At 37.5% G+C, this 23,174-nt stretch overlaps 1 protein-coding gene and 1 pseudogene across 1 annotated transcript; both read right to left on the reverse strand.

The window, feature by feature from the left end:
- Window positions 1–773: 773 nt before the first annotated feature.
- LOC133314204 (protein BREAST CANCER SUSCEPTIBILITY 2 homolog A-like) lies at window positions 774–2,047 on the reverse strand (annotated as a pseudogene).
- A 15,191-nt stretch (window positions 2,048–17,238) lies between these two features.
- On the reverse strand, window positions 17,239–22,490 carry LOC133314423 (methyl-CpG-binding domain protein 4-like protein). The gene is made up of 4 exons (XM_061515933.1): window positions 22,376–22,490; window positions 21,424–22,228; window positions 17,681–17,877; window positions 17,239–17,557 (listed from the first exon to the last, which is right to left on the reverse strand). The coding sequence occupies exons 2-4, from the start codon at window positions 22,222–22,224 to the stop codon at window positions 17,446–17,448; spliced, it is 1,110 nt and encodes a 369-aa protein (XP_061371917.1). The 5' UTR covers window positions 22,225–22,228; window positions 22,376–22,490; the 3' UTR covers window positions 17,239–17,445.
- Between the last annotated feature and the right edge of the window lie 684 nt (window positions 22,491–23,174).

A 23,174-nucleotide genomic window follows, 5' to 3' on the forward strand; every position in this document is an offset into this window, starting at 1 on the left:
TTAGCAACTCCAACCGTCCTTCCTATGGTGATATCCCCATTGTAAGCTTATAAGTGGAGATAAGATTGGTAGAGAGTTGAGGAACATAAAGAGCATTCTATAAAAATAAGGAAGGTTGAATTTGAATGTTACTAGAACCCACAACTGATTTGTGGGATCCATCTCCTATAGCTATAGTACGGATACCACTAGTAGGGTGATATGAAAGAAAAGAATCAGCTAGATAGGTCATATGATCAGTTGCACCAAAATCCATAATCCATGAATTTTTGAAATCAGTGCAAGATGTAAGGAGAGATGTAGGGTGTGTGATCTTACCAAGCATAGTTGATCAGAAAAATAAAATAAATTTATCTCTTCTTTTTTTCCCGATGAACAGTACCCGGTGAACAGTGTCGCGTGAACAGTACTTTTTTTTTAGTTGTTTCGGTCATCAAAGAAACCTCCGTAAACTGATAGATCTAAGAAAACATAGTGAAATAGGGGTTCTCACGGTCCAAAAAGTCCCCGGAAATTTTTTTCCGACGGCAGCTTTGTGACGGCGAGAGGAAAAAAAGATTTGGTTTTTAGAGGTAGTGATTTGCGAAAGCAGAGCCCTCAGAATCGAGAGCTCTGCTACCATCAAGAAAATAAGATTTGAATATTATTGAATTGTATAATATTTGTACAAGAGTTCTCTATTTAAAGAGACTAAAAAATCTAATGGGCTAAGCCCAAATACACTGATAGAGTATTCTAACTATTACAAAATAATAATAAAATAATTCTATTATTTACAATACCCCCACATACACAACATATGCAGCAACATCGAGCTCACTGTATAAGAATAATGACAAGGGAATGTAAAATATTTTCTTGCTATTCTTTTTTAACTGATAGCAAAAGGATTAGGGAGTCAAAATACTTGGAAAGAGGGATGCCACTCAAACTTGACAATGAAATCAATTTTCGACAAGTGAAAAATGGCCTACAAAGGACAACAATAAGCTGGATTTAGAATTTGACATAAAGAGAACAAAGACTAGTAAAAATTCCTTTTTCTTTCTTTCATACTATTTTGATTGTTAGATACCTACTTAAACTATTCCTTTGCATTTATAGATAAAGGCAACCACTTGTTAGAAGATCCTCTAGTCTGCAAGCGAAGGATATCCATATCAGAACCTGACGGTATGAGCCTGCAATTGCATATGCTTCTCCCTCTACCAACTCCTAACACTGTCACATTTGCAACAATTGTGAGAAATTTACTGATGTCCATGATAAAAATTTATTAAAAGGTAGGGGAAGAAAGGAAAGGAAGTGTGTGGTACTTAGCTAGGAATGGATGAGGAAACTGTTTGCATACAAAGCTACAACCCCAGAATTATTGAAAGATTATGGACACAAAGAAATATGACTAATCTTTGCAATTGGCTCACAAGCCTTACATGCTTCTCTGTGGGGTTCCAGATTGTTACTATGCCTTCTTTAGGTTGTCTTGTCGAGTTTTTCAAGTTAATCCAACTACCCTTAACCTCATAAATGGTGTGTTTTCTCTATGTTTCAAGCCAGCATCTTTCAAAGCTTTCTTAGATTTTTCCATTTCTAACTGTCTGCTTGCCTGAAGATGGATTTGAAATCATAAATATCTTTGTGTGTATAGACTATTATTAAAATAGGAATATAATCTCAGTATCACATTTAATTTGGCCTTATAAGCAGCAAAAGATTTTAGCTGCTCTGGGCTCATATAGGCCATTAGGAATTCGGGTTCTTCAGTTGTCTCCAGCAATTTATAAGTCTTAGCCCCTTCACTATCACTGTCATCATAAATATGTCAACCTCTGTGGTCATTCTGATACTCCGAAATGATGTCATCCACAATAGCAGAGTGATGAGCCACTGGAGCTATTCCCAAGAGTATACACAAGGAAAAGGATAAAAAGGAACCCAACCCAACAAAAAAGGAGAAGCAACAGGATAAACATGTGTCAAAGTCAACAGTCCAGGTAATTGACCAATCAGCCCAAGCCCAAAATGGAATTACAGATCTGAGAGGCATGGTGCAAAGAGCCCAAAACGATGGTGACAATCAGAGAGTGATGGTGGAACCAAAGGATGATCAGAGCACAAAGTTAGTTATGCCCATAGTGGACAGCTGGCACATGCTGACTGGCTCGGAAGAAATTGGGAAGCAAAGCAGCGTGAAGGAAGGTAGTTATAAAGAAAGTGAGAGTAAAGAAAAGGGGGAGCATTTTTGTATCCACGAGAGTAAGGATTATGGTAGCTCTACAAACGGGTATTGTATTGTAGAGGGAGCTAGGGAAATGGAGAGTCTACCGGTTTAAACAAGTGTCTTCTTCCTTGTTTGTTTTTTCATTGTGAATAATGGAGTCTGTAATTGCTGCATTATAGCGGTGATAGTAGTAGATCTGAAATTGACATTTACTTTCCAATGTATGTCCCTGTCATGATGGTGAGGGGCTAGAGTTTGTTATTGAATTTTCTATAATTAGGTGATGGGTTGTGTTGAGTTTTTCATGAGTAATGAAATAAATTTACACAGGTATTTCTAGAGAAATGATGATGTACATAATTGTTGTTATTCTGTTTTTTTTAGATTGATTATAGTCGAACAATTAATAGCAAGTTCTCCAGGGTACCATTAATTTGGTATCAAAGCTCTACTGATCCTAAAAAAAAAACAGAGGAAATTATATAGTTCTAACGAGGATGGAATCGCGAATAGAAGATTTGGACAGAGGGAGCATTCGAGTTAACGAACGATTAGGAGGAATTGAAGACTCCATTCGTCAACATAGCGCAAACGTCGTAGAACTAGTGGACAGCGTGAATGTCCTCAGAATGGAAGACCGAGGGTCGAGGAATGAAAGTGGAAGCAAATATCGGAGCCCAAACACGGACAGGAATAGGGAAGAAAGGCAAAGGGACAGAGTCAGTCGAACCAGAGATGAAGAGCGAGCAAGAAGAGTAGAAGTGCCATACTTTAATGGTGATGACCCATATGGGTGGTTGTACCATGTTGAACATTATTTCCAGATCAACCACATTCCAATAGAGGAACATGTTCAAAAGGCCGCAATTTGTCTAGAAGGAAGGGCGTTAAACTGGTTTCAGTGGTGGGAAAACTGAAACCCCAACATTACGTGGGATGTTTTTCGATTAGCGGTATTAGAGAGATTTCATTTCTCATGGTCTGGGAATCCGTATGAAGCACTCATGAGCCTCCATCAGGAGGGAACCGTTGCTGAATATCGTGAAAAATTTGAGCTACTATCAGCACCACTAAGACATGCAGATGAGGAAATGATTAGGGCTGCCTTCTTGAATGGATTGAGGGAAGACATTCGAGCAGAAATAAGGCTCCATGACCTGACAGAGTTGGGGAGGATGATGACATTGGCTCAACGTATTGAGGAGAAAGAGAAGGTTAAAGAAAAGATGGGAGTACCAGTGATAGGGAATAGCAGTGGAGGAGGGCATGGAAGTGGGCTGCATTCGCGGCTCGCCTTGACGAATAGTGCCTCGAACCAAACAGATCACAGGCCCAATAATAGAACCACTGAAGGAAATAATGGGCCAAGCTTTAGTGGGTCACGTAACTCGACTTAATCAGGAGGACAAATGAGGAACGATGGGTTTGGTGGAAATCAAGTGTCAAATAATGAAAAGAAATGGGGGACCGAATCGATTGGAAGTGGGGGAAACCCTAATTCGTTTAACGGAGCTCGCGATTCACACTTCTGGAGGCTTTCGTCGGAGGAATGGAATGACGGACGACGGAGGAATCTGTGTTTCCGATGTGATGCTCCTTATACTTTTGACCATGTGTGCCAAAACGCAAGCTTTCCTGTTATGCTGGTTGGTGTGGGCGAATTGGAACCTGAGAATGAGGTTATGGATGCGGTGTGTGAAGAAGATGACAGAGGCAAAGGTGAGGACTTGAGGCTAAGCATGCATAGGTTAGTAGGCTGACATCGAACCATTCGCTGAAGTTATGGGGGGAGATCAGGGGAAAACGTGTCACAGTGTTAATAGACACGGGAGCTTCGCATAACTTTTTAGCTTGGCAAATAACAGAGGAGTTGAACGAGCTGCTCGATATTCCGTGGATATGGGAGATGGATACAAAGCTCAAAGCCATGGTGTATGCAAAGGGATGTTGCTAAACCTTTCAGGTATGCCAGTGGTGCAGGATTTTTTCCTATTTGACTTGGGAGGGGTGGATGTGATTTTGGGATACTCTTGGTTGGAAAGGCTTGGGGAAATCCAAGCTAATTTCAAACAGTCCCTCTTACGGGTACGATGGAATGGACAGATGAAGAAGTTGAGGGGAGATCCTTTGTTATCTAGGGAGAGAGTGTCCTTAAAAATATTGGGGAAGATAGTAAGGAAGGGAGAAGAGAGTTATTATATTGAACCGCATCTGATGACAAAGGAGGAAGAAAGAGAAGATGGGCTGCCGATTGAAATTGCAGAGATGTTAGAAGAATTCCATATGGTGTTCAAATTACCCACAGGAATGCCACCTCCGAGATACTGTGACCACAGAATCTTATTGAAAGAAGGTGCATCAATTCCTAACATCCGACCATATAGGTACCCTCATTACCAAAAGGAAGAGATAGAGAAGTTTGTGGGGGATATGTTGGCTTCTGGATGGATTCGACCTTGTATAAGCCCATACTCTAGTCCATTGTAACTAGTGAGGAAAAAAGATGGAAGTTGGAGGTTTTGTGTTGATTATAGGGTTCTCAACAAAAGCATCATACCGGATAAATTCCCACTCCCTGTTATTGATGAATTACTGGATGAGTTGGATAGAGCAAGGTGGTTTTCCAAGTTGGACCTGAAATCTGGATATCATCAGATTAAAATGCAACCAGAAGACATCGAAAAAAACAGCTTTCAGAACGCACGAGGGACACTATGAATACATGGTGATGTCGTTTGGATTGAGAAACGCACCCTCCACTTTTCAGTCCTTGATGAACGAGGTATTTCGTCCTTTCCTTCGAAAGTTTGTTTTGGTTTTTTTTATGATATACTTGTATATAGCAAAGATGAGCCCACACATGTGAACCAATTGCTACAAGTGATGGAAGTATTGCTAAAGCATCAATTTTATGAGAATAGAAAAAAATGCAGTTTATTGAAACAAGAGCTAGAATATTTGGACACATAATTTCCAGTGCAGGGGTAAAGGCAGATCCTAAAAAGTAGAGGCAGTGCAACAATGGCCAGCTCCCAAGAATCTGAAGGTTCTACGTGTGTTCTTGGGGTTATCCGGGTATTACAGGAGGTTCATGAAGAATTATGGCCATATTGCAAGGCCACTCACCCAGCTATTAAAGAAGGACAATTTTAAATGGGGAGAACAGGCTCAAGCTGCGTTTGTGGAGTTAAAGAATGTTATGCTGCAACTGCCTGCACTAGCAATGCCTGACTTTTCTTAAACATTTATTGTGGAGACTGATACTTCTGGTATAGGTATGGGGGCAGTTCTCATGCAAAAAAATCACCCAATAGCTTATTTAAGTCAGACTTTTTCAGATTCTGCTAGATCCTTATCAGTTTATGAGAGAGAACTGAAGGCTATTGTGTTTGCGGTTCAGAAGTGGCGTCATTACCTACTGGGACGCCATTTCATTATTAGAACAGACCAAAGGAGCTTAAAGTATCTCACAGAGCAACGGTTGATTGTAGAGGGACAGCAAAGATGGGTCACCAAACTGTTAGGCTATGATTTTGAAGTCCAATACAAACCTGGGGTGGAGAATAAAGCAGCTGATGCTTTGTCAAGAATGATGGATTGTAAGGCATTGTCCTTAATGTCCAGCCCAGATCTTCAGAACTTGGCAGAAGAGGTGTTGGCTGATCCAGTAACCAAGTCCATTTTTTTGGATTTAATGCAACATCCAAATTCTCATCCAGGATACCAGGTGTCTAAAGGTTGTCTTTGGTTCCATGATAAATTGGTTATCCCTAATTCTTCTCCACAAATCCCTTTGTTATTACGAGAATTTCATGATTCTCCTTTGGGGAGGACATTCAGGAGAGCTGCGCACATACAAGAGAATTGTAGCACTGTTTTGGTGGAAGGGAATGCGTAGAGATGTGGCAGAATATGTGAGGTCTTGTGGTGTATGTCAGCAGCAAAAATACTGAAGTCTTCAACCAACCGGTTTGCTACAGCCTTTACCAATATCAGAACAAGTGTGGGAAGACCTTTCCATGGACTTCATTGGAGGGCTACCTAAATCAGGGGGAAAGACACTATTATGGTAGTGGTAGACCGTTTATCGAAATATGCCCACTTTATTACGCTAGTTCATCCTTTTTCTGCTGAGCAAGTGCTTCCCTGTTTGTAAGAGAAGTGGTAAGACTACATGGGTTCCACCGTTCAATTGTGTCTGATAGGAATAAGATATTTGTTAGCAAGTTTTGGGGAGAGTTGTTTAAGGCAATAGATACCAAGTTGAAATTTAGTTCTGCATACCATCCACAAACAGATGGGCAGACCAAAGTAGTTAATAGGACCTTAGAAACCTACCTACGGTGTTTCATAAATGGAAACCCAAAGGGATGGGTTAAATGGGTTCCGTGGGCAAAATTCTGGTTTAATTCTTCCTATAACATGTCCACAAATATGACTCCCTTCAAAATAGTCTATGGAAAAGACCCTCCAGTAGTGATTAAATTAAATCAGGGAGGGGTAACAGTAGAGGCAGTAGATCAATGGCTAGAAGCAAGAGATGCTGCATTAAATGTCATGAAACAGAATTTATGCAAGGCCCGGGAAAGAATGAAGCATCTGATAGACAAAGGCAGGCGTGAGTTGGAGTTTGCAGTGGGAGATCGTGTTTTTCTAAAATGCAGCCCTACAAACACCGGTCATTGGAAAAGTTCCTCAATCAAAAGCTAAGTCCGCGATTTTATGGGCCATTTGAGATAAGCAAACGAGTGGGTCTTTCAAGCAAGCATCTTTGTGATTTCTCTATGTTTCAAATGGTGTGATTTCTCTATGTTTCAAGCCAGCATCTTTCAAAGCTTTCTCATTTGATTTTTCCATTTCTGACTGTCTGCTTGCCTGAAGATGGATTTGAAATCATAAATATCTTTGTGTGTATAGAATACTATTAAAATAGGAATATAATCTCAGTCTCACATTTAATTTGGCCTTATAAACAGCAAAAGATTTTAGCTGCTCTGGGCTCATATAGGCCATTAGGAATTTGGGTTCTTCAGTTATCTCCAGCAATTTATAAATCTTAGCCCCTTCACTATCACTGTCATCATAAATGTCAACCTCTATGGTCATTCTGATACTCCGAAATGATGCCATCCACAACAGCAGAGCGTCTGTAGCCATATGGGTGATCAGTCTCAGCATAAGAACAAAATTCACATTATTGGGCCATAAAAATAACAATTACACCTGCATGGTAAGAACCTGATCATTTTTTCTCGCATTCCTATTTGCACACCAGTCATAGAATTATATAATATAAATTTTATCTATTTCATCTTATTCTTATGTACTTCATTATGCTGCTAAACAAATTTAAATTTATTGTGGCCACAGAAATTATATTTCTTAGAAAAGTAAAGACAGTTAAGTTGGGCCCAGAGGAATACACTTAATGCCATTTATAGCCATCAAATTATATTATTATTCAGGTTTAACATTTATCAATCAGTGTACATGAACAGTTTAATACCAAAATTAATGAACTCCTTTTCTCCTATTTTCATCTCTTGGTGATTGGTTCTTGCCCAGGGACAATCTTTGATTAGATTAGGACATATATAGACCTTTTATATTGTCGCAAATAAATAAAGCACTCTTTATCCTGTTTCATATTTTGTCTCAATATTATTGTTAATACGTTATATGAGTAACTGGATAAACCCCTTGGAATAAAATAGGTATCTATTAAGTATCTGTGATGAGATCACGATCATGAGGATTTAAGGATACCGGATGTTTATTCCTAATTTTATGTTCCTAGTCTAGAGACACTGAGAATGGGGATCAGTAATCTCGGATGAGACTAGCACGAATTTTCTACTTGTATTCGGATGCAAGGTAAAGACCTCATGAGCTACAGATATGGAGATGTCTTAGCTAAAGTCGTGGGTGGACCTATAAGGGTATAGCTCGCTATGAACAGACCCACAAAGAGACTCTATGAGGAAATCTCACATGGAGACTGTGTTCTAGAAGGCACGCTTTGACTGTATACCTCGTCTGCCTGAAACATGGAGACTCATAGGTACACTGTTGAGCTTGTCCTGAAAGAGCACAGGGCTAGGGTGATAAGCTGAAGGGATTCGTCAAATCTCTGTGAGAGATTAGGTTATCTGTAAACCGGAGAAATCAGGATGACATTTACAGGGACTCGGGAATCTATGCATAGTAAAAGAGATCATGAGATGATCTGCCTTTAGAGTCAGTAAATTGAAGATTCCCTATTTCGAATAAAGCTTACCCTAAACCGCAAGGGTTGATACGTTTCCTTACCCTAGGTTTAATGGGAAGGTAACCGAGACGAAAGGAAATATATACGGTAACCAAATATGTGTAATAGGATGATCAAGTCATTAATCTAACTAGCTCTGGGGCAACAAAGCATTGCTAGTGCTTTGTGTTGTCATTAGATAGGTTATGGGCTTGTTGGGCCCAAGCCCATTTATGTCAGTGGCTATGTTGGGCCTAATGGGTCACACACTAACACCTTATTGTCAAGATGATATAGCATTAAAGGTATTGAGCCTAATAATGGTTGTTAGCCCAAGAAGAAGTTTGGAAGCCCTCCTAAGAGGAAGAGGGCGCATGGTTTGGTTAATGGACTTGGATGGTCCAAGACATTATTAATTAATTTAATTAGTTAAATTAATTATCAAATATTTAAATTTTGAATTTTGAATTTGAAATTTGAAATTTGAATTTTGAATTTTGAATTTGGAATTTTGAATTTGAATTTTGAAATTCGAATTTTGAATTTGAAATTTGAAATTTGAAATTTGAATTTTGAATTTTGAATTGGAATTTTGAATTTTGAATTTTGAATTTTGAATTTGAATTTAGATTTTAAATGTTTGAACGTTTGAATTTAAATAATTAAATTCGAATTTAAATTGGCTATGAAAAATTGTTTCATAACAAAAGGTAAGATAACATCTTGATTGGAACAAATCCTTAGTATCAAGAGGAGATCTTTGATCTCATTCAAGGATGATTTGGGCACTCATCATGGGTTGTGATGAGTGTGATCTTGTCAACCAGATAAGCTCAAATCTGATTGGATTTGATGAGAGAATAATTGAGTGAGTTGATTCAAATATGAATACAACTACTCAACATATTTGGACAGTTTCTTGGGATGAATGAGGCGCACATATGGCTGGCCATATGATGGCCATTAAGTCAGAATATTTGATTATGTTAAGACATAATCTCATGAGGATGAAAAAGGAAGGTTGTTTAGAATTTTGAATTAAAACAACTCCACATTTTTCTTCTTTGATTGTGCGCCACTTTAAGGAAGATTTTTGGAGAAAAATCTGAATTTATAAAAGCTCTTTCTCTCATCCTCTTGAGTGCTAACTTTGGTGGAGTTCTTCCTTAGGTTTTTCAGAAAAATACCTAGCCAATTCTCCTTTATTCCATGCGCCACTTTTGTGATATTTTACGCTGAAAATTTCACTCTTCTAAACACATTCACCTAGCCTCCTTCTTCACCTATTGAGCGCATAGCAAGCCTATTCGTGGTGGTCAATTTGTGGCTTTCAAGAAAGTATTCTTGCATCTTGACGTGGGTGGTGTGGATCAACGTTAGAGGGTTTGAACCCTTCAAACCTGACACTGACCTCCTTGGTGGTTTAGAATCACAAACAAAGATAACATCATGTTGTCTTAAAGCAAGAGTCTTTATTGCATGTGTGTTTTCGCAAGAAATTTTTTTGTTTTTCCTTCTCACATGTTTCGGCCTTCAAGGCCAGTTACTTTCAGAGCCTCTCTCTGAGAACTAATTTCAACCACACTGAGTTTCAGCATTTACACTACGAAAAAAATCCTCTCTTCTACACACCACCAATGGCCTATATAACATGTTCCCACAAGGCTTCTTATGACTCTCCAAACTACTGGTTTCCCCCCTCCGAGTGATTGTCCAAGCGTATCATATTGTTAGAAATTAATTTTGACATTTCAAGGGACATGATTAGGGGTGTAAATGGGCTGGGCTGGGCTGGGCTTTGGCCATCCTGGCCCAAGCCTACGTCAAAAAAAATTCAGCCTATCTGGCCTTCTGGCCTATTAAAGGCTTTATTTGTAGGCCAAGCCCGGCCCATTTTCAAAAATAAGAAAGCCTGACATGGCCTACAGGCCTTGTAGGCCTCCCACTACATATACTAAGCAAAAAAAATAATTGTATAGAGCAAAGAAAGTTCCATTCATGCATGCACTAGTACTTCTCATAAAAAAAATGACAAACAAGAAAGAGTCAACATAATACCTCAGCTCTAGAATGTATATCATAGAGGAATAGAGTCAAAGAAATGGGAAAAATAAGAAAAATACAATTACTGGATGCTGAAATAAAGTCTACAAGAGAATGTCATTCATCTAAAAATCTTTAAACTACCATCAAGACAAGGAAAAGAAGAGTATTATTGAAATATCTTCATCAGTAACATCATAATCCAGCAAGGTACCTATTGCTCCATGGTATTAAGCTGCAACATCATGTAAAATTTGGAGACATTAGAAAAGTTTTCCTTTCATAAAATAAAATAGCACAAAAAGTAAGAGATATTGGTATTTGGTACTTTGTGTCTTTGCCACATAAAATAAATATTATTTTATTATTTTATTTTAATAAATTAAATAGGCCAGCCTATAAGGCTGTAGGCCGGGCTTGACAAAATTGGTCTATGGCCTTTTATTAAAAAAACTTTTTTATAAGCCTAAGCCTACTCTACTTTTCTGAAATGTCGGGCCTGGCCTGGGCTCAATGTAGGCCAGGCCGTAGGCTGGGCTGGGCCAGCCTGGCCCATTTACATCCCTAGACATGATGCATGTTTTTATTCCATAAATCCAAGCAGCACTAGTACCTATAAATAAGGCACTGCATTAATTAGGAATTACTTTCTTAAAATAAGACATTGTGTATTTATGGGGGAAGTGTGTTACAACTCTTGAACTTTTCTAAGGGATACAAATAGATGTTATATGAGATGCAAAGTAAAACCCTAAAAGAAAAATAATAAGTTTCTTTTTCATCCCATTTCCCCTAAGATCTTGGGCCTAACACACCTTAGTTTTTCTGCAGAATATAATATTCTCTAAGAGGTATAATCGAAAAGGAACAAGAAATTAAAAAAATGCCTAGACAATTTGCAATCTAGTTAAAACACACCGCGTGATAAAAGTAATGCAGAAGGCACTTATGCCACGTGTGTTATTTATGTGCTAACTATCTTCTGTTACTTAGTTGAAAGTAGTTCCCATATTTACAGAAAGTTAGTTCAGTTAGTTTTTCTAGCTTTCTTCAGTTCTTTGTATATATATATATCGATGTACTGTTCAATTCATAAATGAGAATCATTACTTTCTTTTTCATGTATTCTTTGAGTTCTTTGGATTGTAATATGGTATCAAAGCTCTAGAGAGCTCTGGTGTCGCAACCTACAAAATTTTCTCAAGCTTGTATTGAAGCATTCTTCCTCCTTCTGTTCATCTCCAATGGCGAACCAGAGAACTCTCCCAGATCACTTGTCAAATCCAGCGAACTCACTATACCTTCATCCAAATGAAAATCCTTGCTTAGCTCTTGTAGCTCCTCCTCTGAATGGGCGCAACTTCCATACATGGTTGCGTGCCATGAAGATGACTTTGCTTTCGAAAAATAAACTTTGATTTGTGGATGGAAGTTTTACTCCTCCTAATGATCAAGATCCTCTGTTCCTAGCTTGGGAGCGATGCAATACAATGGTATTGTCCTGGATTCATTGTTCCATTGATGAGTCCATTCTATGAATCGAATATGCTGCTAATATGTGGCGTGACCTTTCTGAGCGATTCTCCCAGTCTGATGTGTTTAGAGTTGCGAATCTTCAAGATGAGATTCAACATCTGCATCAGGGAGATAGAAGCGTTTCTTATTACTACACAGAAATGAAGACATTGTGTGATGAGTTTGACAATCTCAATCCTTTTCCAAGATGTTGTTGTGGAGCTCTTGATGAGATGCGACGTGGACGAGAACGTGATCAGGTAATCAGGTTCCTCAAAGGCCTGAATGATCAGTTCATGCACGTCCGTTCACAGATCATGCTGATTCAACCGTTGCCTAACATGAACATGCGTTTTCACTTGTTACACAACAAGAACGTCAACTTAATTCTGAAGTTCATGGATCTGCTGTCATGGAACCAAGAGCTTATTCTGCAGATCAGCACCGTCGAAATGGTAATTTCAATAAGGAGAAAGGTCCAAAGCCACGTGGAAATAGGTTGTGCACATACTGTGGTAGAACCAATCACACGGTGGATACATGCTATATCAAGCATGGATATCCACCAGGTTTCAAATCGAGGCCTCGAAATGTTTCTGCAAATGCAGTTCTTGGTGAAGAGAGTACTGAACGAAATGTATCCCAGGATGCCATGGTTATGACTCAACAACAGTATCAAAACATAATGAACATGTTGCAGCAGACAAAGGTTCACAATGGAGAAGAAGAGATCTCCAATAACCATGTTGTCAACATGATTCACACAGATTCCATTTCAGCCTATGCTACTCCTGCAGGGACACAGAATTCTAGTAAGACAAATTTCCATTGGATCCTTGACACTGGAGCAACGGATCACATTTCTTGCAATTCATCTCATTTCACTCTTATTCATGATATTAATCTGGTTTCAATTACTCTTCCTGATGGTTCAAAAAAATTAGCTCATCATTCTGGATCTGTTGAGATACTGCCAAATATGCATTTGCCTGATGTTTTATTTGTTCCAGACTTTTGTGTTAACCAAATCTCAGTGGCAAAATTAGTTCGATCACTTGATTGTGAACTTATTTTTAGAAATTCTATTTGTTGCATTAAACAGATCAAGTCACAGCAAGTGATTGGTTTAGCTAAACTATACAATGGACTATTTCAATTGGAAACATACAACAGCAAGAGGTTGGAAGAAATCAATGCTTCTGATACTAGATTTGCAAATAACACAGTCACTGATGCCTCTACATTGTGGCATTTGCGACTTGGCCATGCCTCAAGCTCTGTCTTGAGAGCAATGTGTAGTAGATTTCCTTTGATAAGATGTAATAAGAGTTGTACTCCCTGTGACATATGTCATATGGCAAGACAAAGAAAATTGCCATATAGTGTGAGTAGCACCAGAGCTTCTAAAGCCTTTGAGCTCATTCATGTAGATATTTGGGGACCATTTATTGTCCCTTCCCTTACTGGATACAGATATTTTCTGACCGTTGTTGATGACTACTCAAGATACATTTGGGTAGTTTTAATGCAAAATAAAGGGGAAACCAGAAAACATTTGCAGAACTTTGTTGCACTGATTAAAACTCAATTTGATGCATCCATTAAGACAATAAAGAGTGATAATGGACAAGAGTTTTTCATGAGAGATTTCTATGCTAGTCAAGGAATCATCCACCAAACTTCTTGTGTGGAATGTCCTCAGCAAAATGGTGTAGTAGAGAGGAAACACCAACACCTCCTTAGCATAGCACGTTCTTTGATGTTCCAAGCCAAAATCTCTTTGAAATTTTGGTCATTTTCAATCCTACAAGCTGTGCATTTAATCAATCGACTGAGTAGCCCTTTAATACAGAATAGCACTCCATATGAGCTTCTTTTTAATGCTCAACCTGACTTAACTCACCTGAGGGTTTTTGGTTGCTTGTGCTTTGCCAGCACATTATCTTCCAGCAGAAACAAGTTTAGCTCACGGGCTCGAAAGTGCATATTTTTGGGTTACAGTGATGGGACCAAGGGATTTGTATTATATGACCTTCATTCTAAAGGCATCTTCATTTCTCGCAATGTAGCTTTCCATGAGCACTGTTTCCCACTTTCTGCTCATGACAATACCACTAGCTGTGATAATGCTCTTGTCATGCCTAGTCCTACTACACCCTTAACCGATGACTTTTTCATTCCAAGTCCCCAAATCACTTCACCAACTGCTACCCGTGACTTAGCCATTCCTGATGAGACTATTTTTTCCTCACCTTTATTAGACACTCTACCTACCTCACCTAATCCAAACCCACTTTCTAATGACAACCATATACATGTACCCTCCCTACCTCCCATTACACAATCCAATAGACAATCCACTCGTCCCAGAAGACCTCCCATATATCTCCAGGATTTTCATTGTTCCCTTACTTCTACTGCCACATACCCTATTTCTTATGTCCTTTCTTATGACAGATGCTCCATTCCTCACAAAACCTTGTGTTTCAACCTTCAAACCATTGCTGAGCCACGCACATACTTTGAAGCTATTAAGGATCAATGTTGGCGTGATGCTATGAATGCAGAAATCGCTGTCTTAGAACAGAATCATACTTGGCTTCTCACTGATCTCCCTTCTGGCAAGCAACCGATTGGGTGCAAATGGGTTTTCAAAGTGAAATACCATGCTAATGGTCATGTTGAGCGCTATAAGGCTCGTCTAGTTGCAAAGGGCTACACTCAGCTTGAGGGGGTTGACTTCTTGGATACTTTTTCCCCAGTTGATAAGATCACAACAATCAGAACCCTTCTTGCAGTTGCAGCCACAAATGGGTGGATCCTAGAATAGCTGGATGTCAACAATGCGTTCCTTCATGGGGATTTGAATGAAGAGGTGTACATGGAGTTACCTCCTGGCTTCCCATGCTCCAAGACCATTCAAGTTTGTCGATTGCAGAAGTCTTTGTATGGCTTGAAACAGGCTAGTAGACAGTGGTATTCCAAACTCACTTCTGCCTTGAAGTCCATTGGCTACAATCAGTCTGAGGCAGATCACTCTCTTCTCACTAAGTCAAATACTGGCTCATTCACAGCTCTTCTCATCTATGTAGATGATATAGTCCTAGCTGGGAATGATGAGGGGGATATCAGGTATGTCAAGCAATTTCTTGATGACCAGTTTCGAATTAAAGACTTGGGTGCACTTCATTATTTTCTTGGTTTAGAAATAATTCGCACTCCAAGTGGAATTGCTGTTAACCAAAGAAAATATGCACTTGAGATAGTCTCTGATGGAGGATTTCTAGGATCTAAACCATGTTCTACTCTAATGGAGTTTGGAACAAAACTAGAAAAGGATAAAGGTCAGCCTTGCACAGATCCTAGTAGCTATAGAAGGTTGGTTGGGAGACTGCTCTACCTAAAACAACTCGACCTGATATTAGCTATGCTGTTCAACAATTGAGGCAGCATGTTGGGAGCCCCACTGATCTTCATATGCAGGCTGCAACTCGGGTTTTGAGGTACCTTAAGGGAACCCCAGGAAAGGGTCTTTTCTATATAGCTAAGAATGAATCCAAAATCAGTGCATTCGCAGATTCGGATTGGGCAACTTGTCCAGATACAAGGCATTCAATTACTGGATACTGCTTATTCTTTGGATCTTCCTTGATTGGATGGAGATCAGAGAAGCAGAATATTGTATCTCGTTCATCTTCTGAAGCCGAGTATAGAGCACTTGCAAGTTTAACATGTGAATTGCAGTGGCTCAAGTATCTTCTCAATGATTTGGGAATCCAATTAATACAACCAATGGTAGTCTTCTGTGACAATCGTTCTGCTATACATTTGGCTCATAATCCAAGCTTCCATGAGAGATCAAAACATATAGAGATAGATTGTCATATTGTTAGGGAGAAAATTACTAGTGGGCTCATTCATTTGTTACCTGTTTCGAGTTCTGAACAGTTGGCAGATTCATTCACTAAACCATTAGCTCCAAGGATGTTCAAGGACTTAGTTGGCAAGTTGGGGCTGTTTGATGCACATCTCCCACCTTGAGGGGGGCTGATAAAAGTAATGCAGAAGGCACTTATGCCACGTGTGTTATTTATGTGCTAACTATCTTCTGTTAATTAGTTGAAAGTAGTTCCCATATTTACAGAAAGTTAGTTCAATTAGTTTTTCTAGCTTTCTTCAGTTCTTTGTATATATATATATCGATGTACTGTTCAATTCATAAATGAGAATCATTACTTTCTTTTTCATGTATTCTTTGAGTTCTTTGGATTGTAATACCGCGAGAACAAAAATGCAGCACAAGCTCATGATTAACAGGACATATCCAGATCAGACGAAAATAAAAAAAGAGGAGATGGATAGGGGAATATTAAGATAAATTAATAGTAAAAAATCTGACGACAATACCCTCTTCTTCAATCTGTTATAATGTTGTCATGCCTCAATCATCACACTTCAAATTTCAGTCATGAAACATAACTTCATTGTCAAAAGCCACCTTCCGAATTTTCATTGAACTATATATATCTATAGAATTTGAAAGGATGATTATGTAAATTAGTATTGTTACTTTTATGGCTCCATGAAGCCCGTTTGTCCCAAAGGAATAAAATTATAAAAATTAATGTTGAATCTGGATGATGACTTCCTTCAGAAATTAATCAGTCAGTCAGAAATTAACACCGCCCTAATGTCAAAGTTTGTTTGTGGCTGTTGACTCAGAGTTCACACCACCACCTCACCGTGCTGGAGACATGCATGGCGACTAGAGAAAGGAGAGACAGAGATAAAGACAGAGATTTGAAAAATATTGACATTGGTAGAAGACATGTTACGACAAACTTACTTAATACGCAAAGGTTGTTTTTAAAAAAGATTAAAGAGTTATTTTTATCATTTCAACTCTTTTTCCCATCAATATTTTACATTTAACCAAATATGAACTCTGAAAATGTAAATCAATTTGCCTGATAATATTTTAGTCAACCAAACAACTTTTTTTAAACTTTTCTATCTAACTTACTTTCCTATCATATTCCTATTAATTGAGTTTTCCCGATAAAAAAAAATTCTCCTCTACCAAATGCCCCATAGGATAAAGAATAAAAATTTCGTACATTTTAAAATAAAAAGCAATTGAATTGTCTTAACAAAGCTGCGTAGCAGAATATTCTTCTAAACATTGCATAGAAATTTTTTAAAAATTGAACCTTTGGACTTGCGCTTGCCAAAAAACAAGGATATCTTTTGTCTACCTCTAAGCCTTTGACAAAAGAAAAAAGATACACAAAAAGAAAAAAGCATAAAAAGTTAAGAGGCAAATATGGACTTTCCCATCATCAGTACACAAATACAAAGAGACAGACGCCAATATGAATAATTTAGGAATTTCATTTTTTCATCCAATGTCTTTCACAATTTATGCTTGAATTTCACAGAGCCATTCCCAATACTCGTTTAGCTTGTGATCTGCAGGTCTCACTCGATCCCACTTTCCTGTACAAAATATAGCATATGCATCCGCTGCATACCTAATTGAGAGAGATTTAGTATTATCATAGGGGGAAAAAAGAGAAACATAGATTTACCTAAATAAAAAAATAAAAATAAAAGGGCACACATGCACTCATAGAAAAGAACACAACATGACATACTTGCCAACACCATGGAGTTGAGTTACATGTGTCCATCTTTCCTCCAAGTATTCCTCAGAGAACCGCCGTAACATAAGTGCCCTTTTATTTCGAAAACCTAGACTCTTTATTATCTCTGAAATTACCTCATTTGACACTCGTGTACAAGATCTTGCATCTGGACATAACTTGAACAGTTTTGGTAAAACCTTTTTTACCTGCATTTTGCAAAATAATCTATCTTAAATCAGTACATGCATCCATATAATTTAAACTTTTACACACCAACATACGATAATTAAATGAAAACCTCATATGCACAATAGGATGTTTTAACAAAAGCACAAATTACACTCCTGCAAATGACCACTAGTTCTAATGGCACCATCTTCACCTTAGAGAACAAGGTGGCATAGGAGATCCTGGGAATTAAATTGACTAGGTGTCCTGATTCCTAATTTACCATATTCTCAAACCATGCACCCATCTAATTGACATTACCCGAAGAATATCATAAATGAATTGACACACTTAAATATCAAATAACCAACTCGAGAAAAACCTAATGAAGATTTTTTTTATACTGAGACCTTATCAACTTGGTAAATATCATAAATCATGAAACTTGGTAAATATCATAACACGAATAGAAGGTACATCCATGTCATAATCACCACATCCCCAACATAGTAAAAATATGCAGTGAAGAAATCTAATTTTCAACAAAGATTTCTATGCATCAGACGAAAAATATTTGTGAAAAGATAGAATTTGCACCATTAACTTTTTTCTTTTTTTCTTCTCCACTCTCTCTCCCTCTCTCTCTCCTTCTCTCTCTCTGAAAAAATAATTTTTTTTTATGTATTTATTTATTTTATTTTATTTTTCTATTATAAATATAAGTTTTTTTCCCATTTAATATTTATTTTTCCTTAATTTGTTCTTGCTTTTAATGGATTCGATGGCTGCCAAACCCAACAAGGTTGGATTAAAGGTGATAGCAGGAGGATAAGAAAATATCCAACAAAGAAAAGACTTTAGACAACCAAAAAAAGCCAAGAAAAACAGAATAAAACAAAGTATGCAACAAGGCTTCACAATCGTAATGGAAATCGTAGATAACAGCACCCTTGAAGTATCCACGGGCAGAATATTACAAAGAAACCCAAAAATATAAATCTTATCACATATCAAAATTATCAGCAAAGAAATTAAGAAACACCATTAAAGATTCAAGTTTTCTTCTCCAACACACACCAGAAGATTGCATAAAATGTGCACTGCCATAAAATCTTAGTCCTTGTTTAACCAAAATCTTTACATTAAATCCTGAAAAGGTTGCAGCAGAGTAGCCAGCTTACTTTGCATTAATAAGTGGTCCTCTGTCTCTGTTAGAATCAGTGTTTTAAAACTCGGACCGGTAATCGAACCGGTCGAGGTACTGGGTCACTGGTTCAACCGGGTTCAACCGGGTTGAACCGGTTTTACTGTTCACATATTAAAAATATAAAAATATTACTTATATTAATAAAAATTCATATAAGAAAACTATCAATGAGCTTCAAGAAACAAATTGGTTTTCAATGATAGCAAATATTATATACTTCTAAGCTTCTAGCTCTAGACCGTATCCTAATATTGGATTAAACCATGCAATATAAGTTAAATGCACTTTTTGTGCTTGACATGATACGGATAAATTAAATTATGATAACAAATAGTATGCATGAAATATACACTATAAGAAAAAAGTGTCCACCGTTGAGATGAGATCATGAGACCATCAGTGTTTATCACCACTTAACTTCATGAGATCATTATAAGATGCAACTAAATTACATAAACGAACTACACTAATCTAAAATACCTTATTATTTTCACCTTACTTTTAATCATATTCATCATAAAATATTAATATGATTTAATTCAAGAGTTCTTATCAACAACAAAATATTTTACCAAAAAAAAAAACCGGTTTAACCCGAGTCAACCGGGTCACCGGGTTTCGGCCGGGTCAACCGGTCCAATCCGGGCTGACTGCATAACCGGTCCAACTACCCGCTCGGACCGGGGAACCCACCGGGTCACCGAGTCCCGGGTCGACCCGGCCGGTCCGAGCCGGGTTTTAAAACACTGGTTAGAATATATCCTGTATAATGCCATCACTGTTACAGTCAGCTGAGTCTGTTATCGTTAGTCTGTTAATGACGGTTGTAGAAGTTAATTATTAGACAGTTAGTTATGAGTTAGTTCTGTTAGTTTAGTCTAAAAATTTGTTTAAATTCTGGTTGTTCTGAATAGGGGATGGATTCTGCAATTCTCTCAAAGCTCATTCTCTCCCTTTCCACTTTCAGTCAATTTATCTCCTTTTCTATTACGGTATCAAAGCCCTAATTTCAGCAAAGACATGACAGTTGAGATCTGAAATTTGGAACATCTAAAAAAGAGGAAGAACGCTCTCAGAGTATCAACTCAGAATAAAGGTTATTGCGGATTCTCTCATGCAATCTGTCCATAGGTGATCCAATCTCATCTAGAGACCATATTAATATTATTGGGGAAGAGTTTTCAAAAGAATATAATGCATGCATTACATCCATGATCATCAGAATGGATCCATACAAAGCTTAGTTTCTTGCACAGGAAGCAAGAATGGAGAAGAATAGAAAGTGTACTTTGTCCGATGCAATGTCCGGGAACATAGATCATGCACCTGCAAATAATAGATTCTCTCAAAGCTCTCTGTCTCACTTTCACTTTCTATCAAATTCTCCTGTTTTCTATTAGCCTCTGCGCTCCACTAGAACATGACATACAAATCCGGAAAAAGAGTGAAAAATGATGTATGAATCCGAAGAAAGTCATTTGTGTCAACCCTGTTATGTATGGATGTCTAAACAAAATACTTGACCTTAGAGAGAGCCTAGGATTTCAAATGAGTTTTTCAAGGAGGAAACTTCGAAAGTTAGAAGTATGAGTAAGAAATTGAAAAAAAAGACTTGCAAGAGAAAACAACAGAAGAATCCCATGTCTAAATTACATAGTTTGGTTCAGAGAGAAGAACACTCAAGTAAATCCACAAGAGCTATACTCTCAATAATTGAAATCTGTAAGGAAATGAAACTCAATAGGACGAATGATTTTAAACAGAATAAGAGTATTGTGCAAATTACTAAGAGTGGATAGAGTAAAAAAGCGAGGCAAAATCCTCTATAAAGTTTAAAAGGAACACTCCCCACCCAAATGTCCTTCCAATAATAATGAAAACTATATATAGTCAACAATCAAGCAAAAGGACCTCATTTTGTGAAAAGAGTGGTATTTATATTCCGCAATGCTCTACAAATATTTCCCAAATATATTTTAATCTCTCCCTAAACATATCAAGAACTTGACACCTGAATGATAACCGCTGGGCTCTTGTTTCAAAGATGACAATACAGCATTGCTTTGGTAACCCACATAATAAACAGTTTAGAAACCCAAAAAAGAGATCTATAGCCTCAAGTTACAGAGCCTTTTAAAGCAGACCAACAGATGAAGGGCACTGCTCATGTATAACAGCTACAAATATTAGAGTGAGAAACATGCTTGTTCCTCCAAACAGTACTTATTCAAATAGAAAGATACAATAGCATGGTATATGAATGCCAAGGCCAATAGTAAAACATTGTCCCAGAATAGGGGCTAAATTGGGAAAAACATTATGCAAAGAATCAAATATCCAGATGCTATTAAATCAGTAGGCGAATACATGAATATACCTGCCGACCGGTAGTTCTGTTGAGAAGCATGCATATAACCAACACCCTCCAAGGGTCATGAACGTGATCCTCTTGAAGGAGAACAATCTCAGACCGCGGAGGCTTCCATGTGTTATCAGGAGTTCTTCTTTCATATGCCTCATCCCGCTTCTCAGAAGCCGAAAGGGTTCTTTTAACTGTAATCGGTTTTTCACTGCCACTAGATTTATTTTTCAATGTGCTTTCTTCTATTTTAGGCCCCTTATCGAAGTATGGAGAGACCTTTCGAGAAGAAGAAACATAGTTCACACTAGCCGAATCTTCTACTTTCAAATTTTTCGATTTCCTCTTGGCTTTTTCAACCCGTTCACATCCTTCTGAGCACGAGAAATAAGGGGAAACTATTCGAACTTTTTTTTCAGCATTTTTGTTCTCCAATGTACTTTCTTCAATTTTAGGCCCCTTCTCGAAGTATGGAGAGACCTTTCGAGAAGAAGAAACATAGTTTAGGCCACTAGATTTATTTTCCAATGTACTTTCTTCTATTTTAGGCCCCTTCTCGAAGTATGGAGAGACCTTTCGAGAAGAAGAAACATAGTTCACACTAGCTGAATGTTCTGCTTTCAAATTTTTGGATTTCCTCTTGGCTTTTTCAACCCGTTCACCTCCTTTTGAGCTAGAGAAATAAGAGGAAACTATTCGAACTTCAGTCAACCTCTTTCTCTTCTTTACAGCATTTTTGTTGTTCCTCTTGGACTTCTTGTCGACAATCAGAGTTTCTTCATTCAGATTAGAGTGTGGTAAAATAGCTGGATACTCCATTCTCCTAAAACGATAAGATAATAAACATTAAGCAGTTCAGAAGAGAATGTAGTTATTCAACGTCAACAAACTCACCATAGAATGAAAAACAAAAAACAAAAGAAAACAATATAATGAAACGGTGTCAGAGGGATAGGAGAAAGTAACTTACAGCGAAACGAGGGCTTTGAAAATAAGATATGGCGGGAAGAAAGGAAGGAAACTGAAGGAACCAGTAAGGGTTAGGGCAACAAGTAAAAGAGAGAAACTGAAGGAAGAAAGGCAAAGACTCCTCGATAATGGTAAAATGATATATTGACTATTGAGTTACTAGCACGACGGCGTATATGGACAATTATAAAACTTATTTAACTTTCTGCATTTTAAATTCAATTCTTTCGTTTAATGTTTTGATTCACGGTTTGCTTTTTTTTATTATCTGCAATAAATTTAATATGATGTTATTTTGGACAAAAATTATAGTATTTTTATAATTTTAATTTATTTCAAGATTATTATAATTTTTATAATTATAATTTTTTAATATTTCAATCTCAAAACGACGTCATTTTGAAAGTAAATACAAATAACTTATATGCAGTATTTACAAAATTATTTTTCATTTTGGTTTATTTATTTTTTTCTCTTTTCTTTTGTAAGGTTGGAAATCAAAGACGAGGATTGAAATGTCTGGCTTCATTTTCAATAATACTTTTCAATAAAAAATACAATGTCACTACTCACTGGTTCTATGTAGTGAGGAAGTAAATATTACTAATTCTGCAATATTTAGAGTTTTCCTTTGCGTCTATGTTCATTATTTTGAAATCAAGCCAGATTTAAAAATAATTTCATTAATAACGTAATTTAAAAGAATTACCATTATTTTAGACTTAGGACTCTTATTACCTCTTTAATTATCGTATCAATTCAAAATCTACCATTGAAAAGGATAAAAAATTAATCGTCAT

The sequence above is a fragment of the Gastrolobium bilobum genome, unplaced genomic scaffold, assembly GCF_033153095.1.
Source record: "Gastrolobium bilobum isolate Gb01-03AN ecotype WA unplaced genomic scaffold, APGP_CSIRO_Gbil_v1 utg9450, whole genome shotgun sequence".
NCBI classification, from domain to species: Eukaryota; Viridiplantae; Streptophyta; class Magnoliopsida; order Fabales; family Fabaceae; genus Gastrolobium; species Gastrolobium bilobum.

Coding starts and splice junctions, on each gene's coding strand:
- LOC133314423 (XM_061515933.1), bottom strand. CDS start 22,224: ATGGAGTATCCAGCTATTTTACCACACTCTAATCTGAATGAAGAAACT. Junction 17,878..21,423: donor ACAGAACTACCGGTCGGCAG/GTATATTCATGT, acceptor TGCAAAATGCAG/GTAAAAAAGGTTTTACCAAA. Junction 17,558..17,680: donor CAACTCCATGGTGTTGGCAA/GTATGTCATGTT, acceptor TCTCTCAATTAG/GTATGCAGCGGATGCATATG.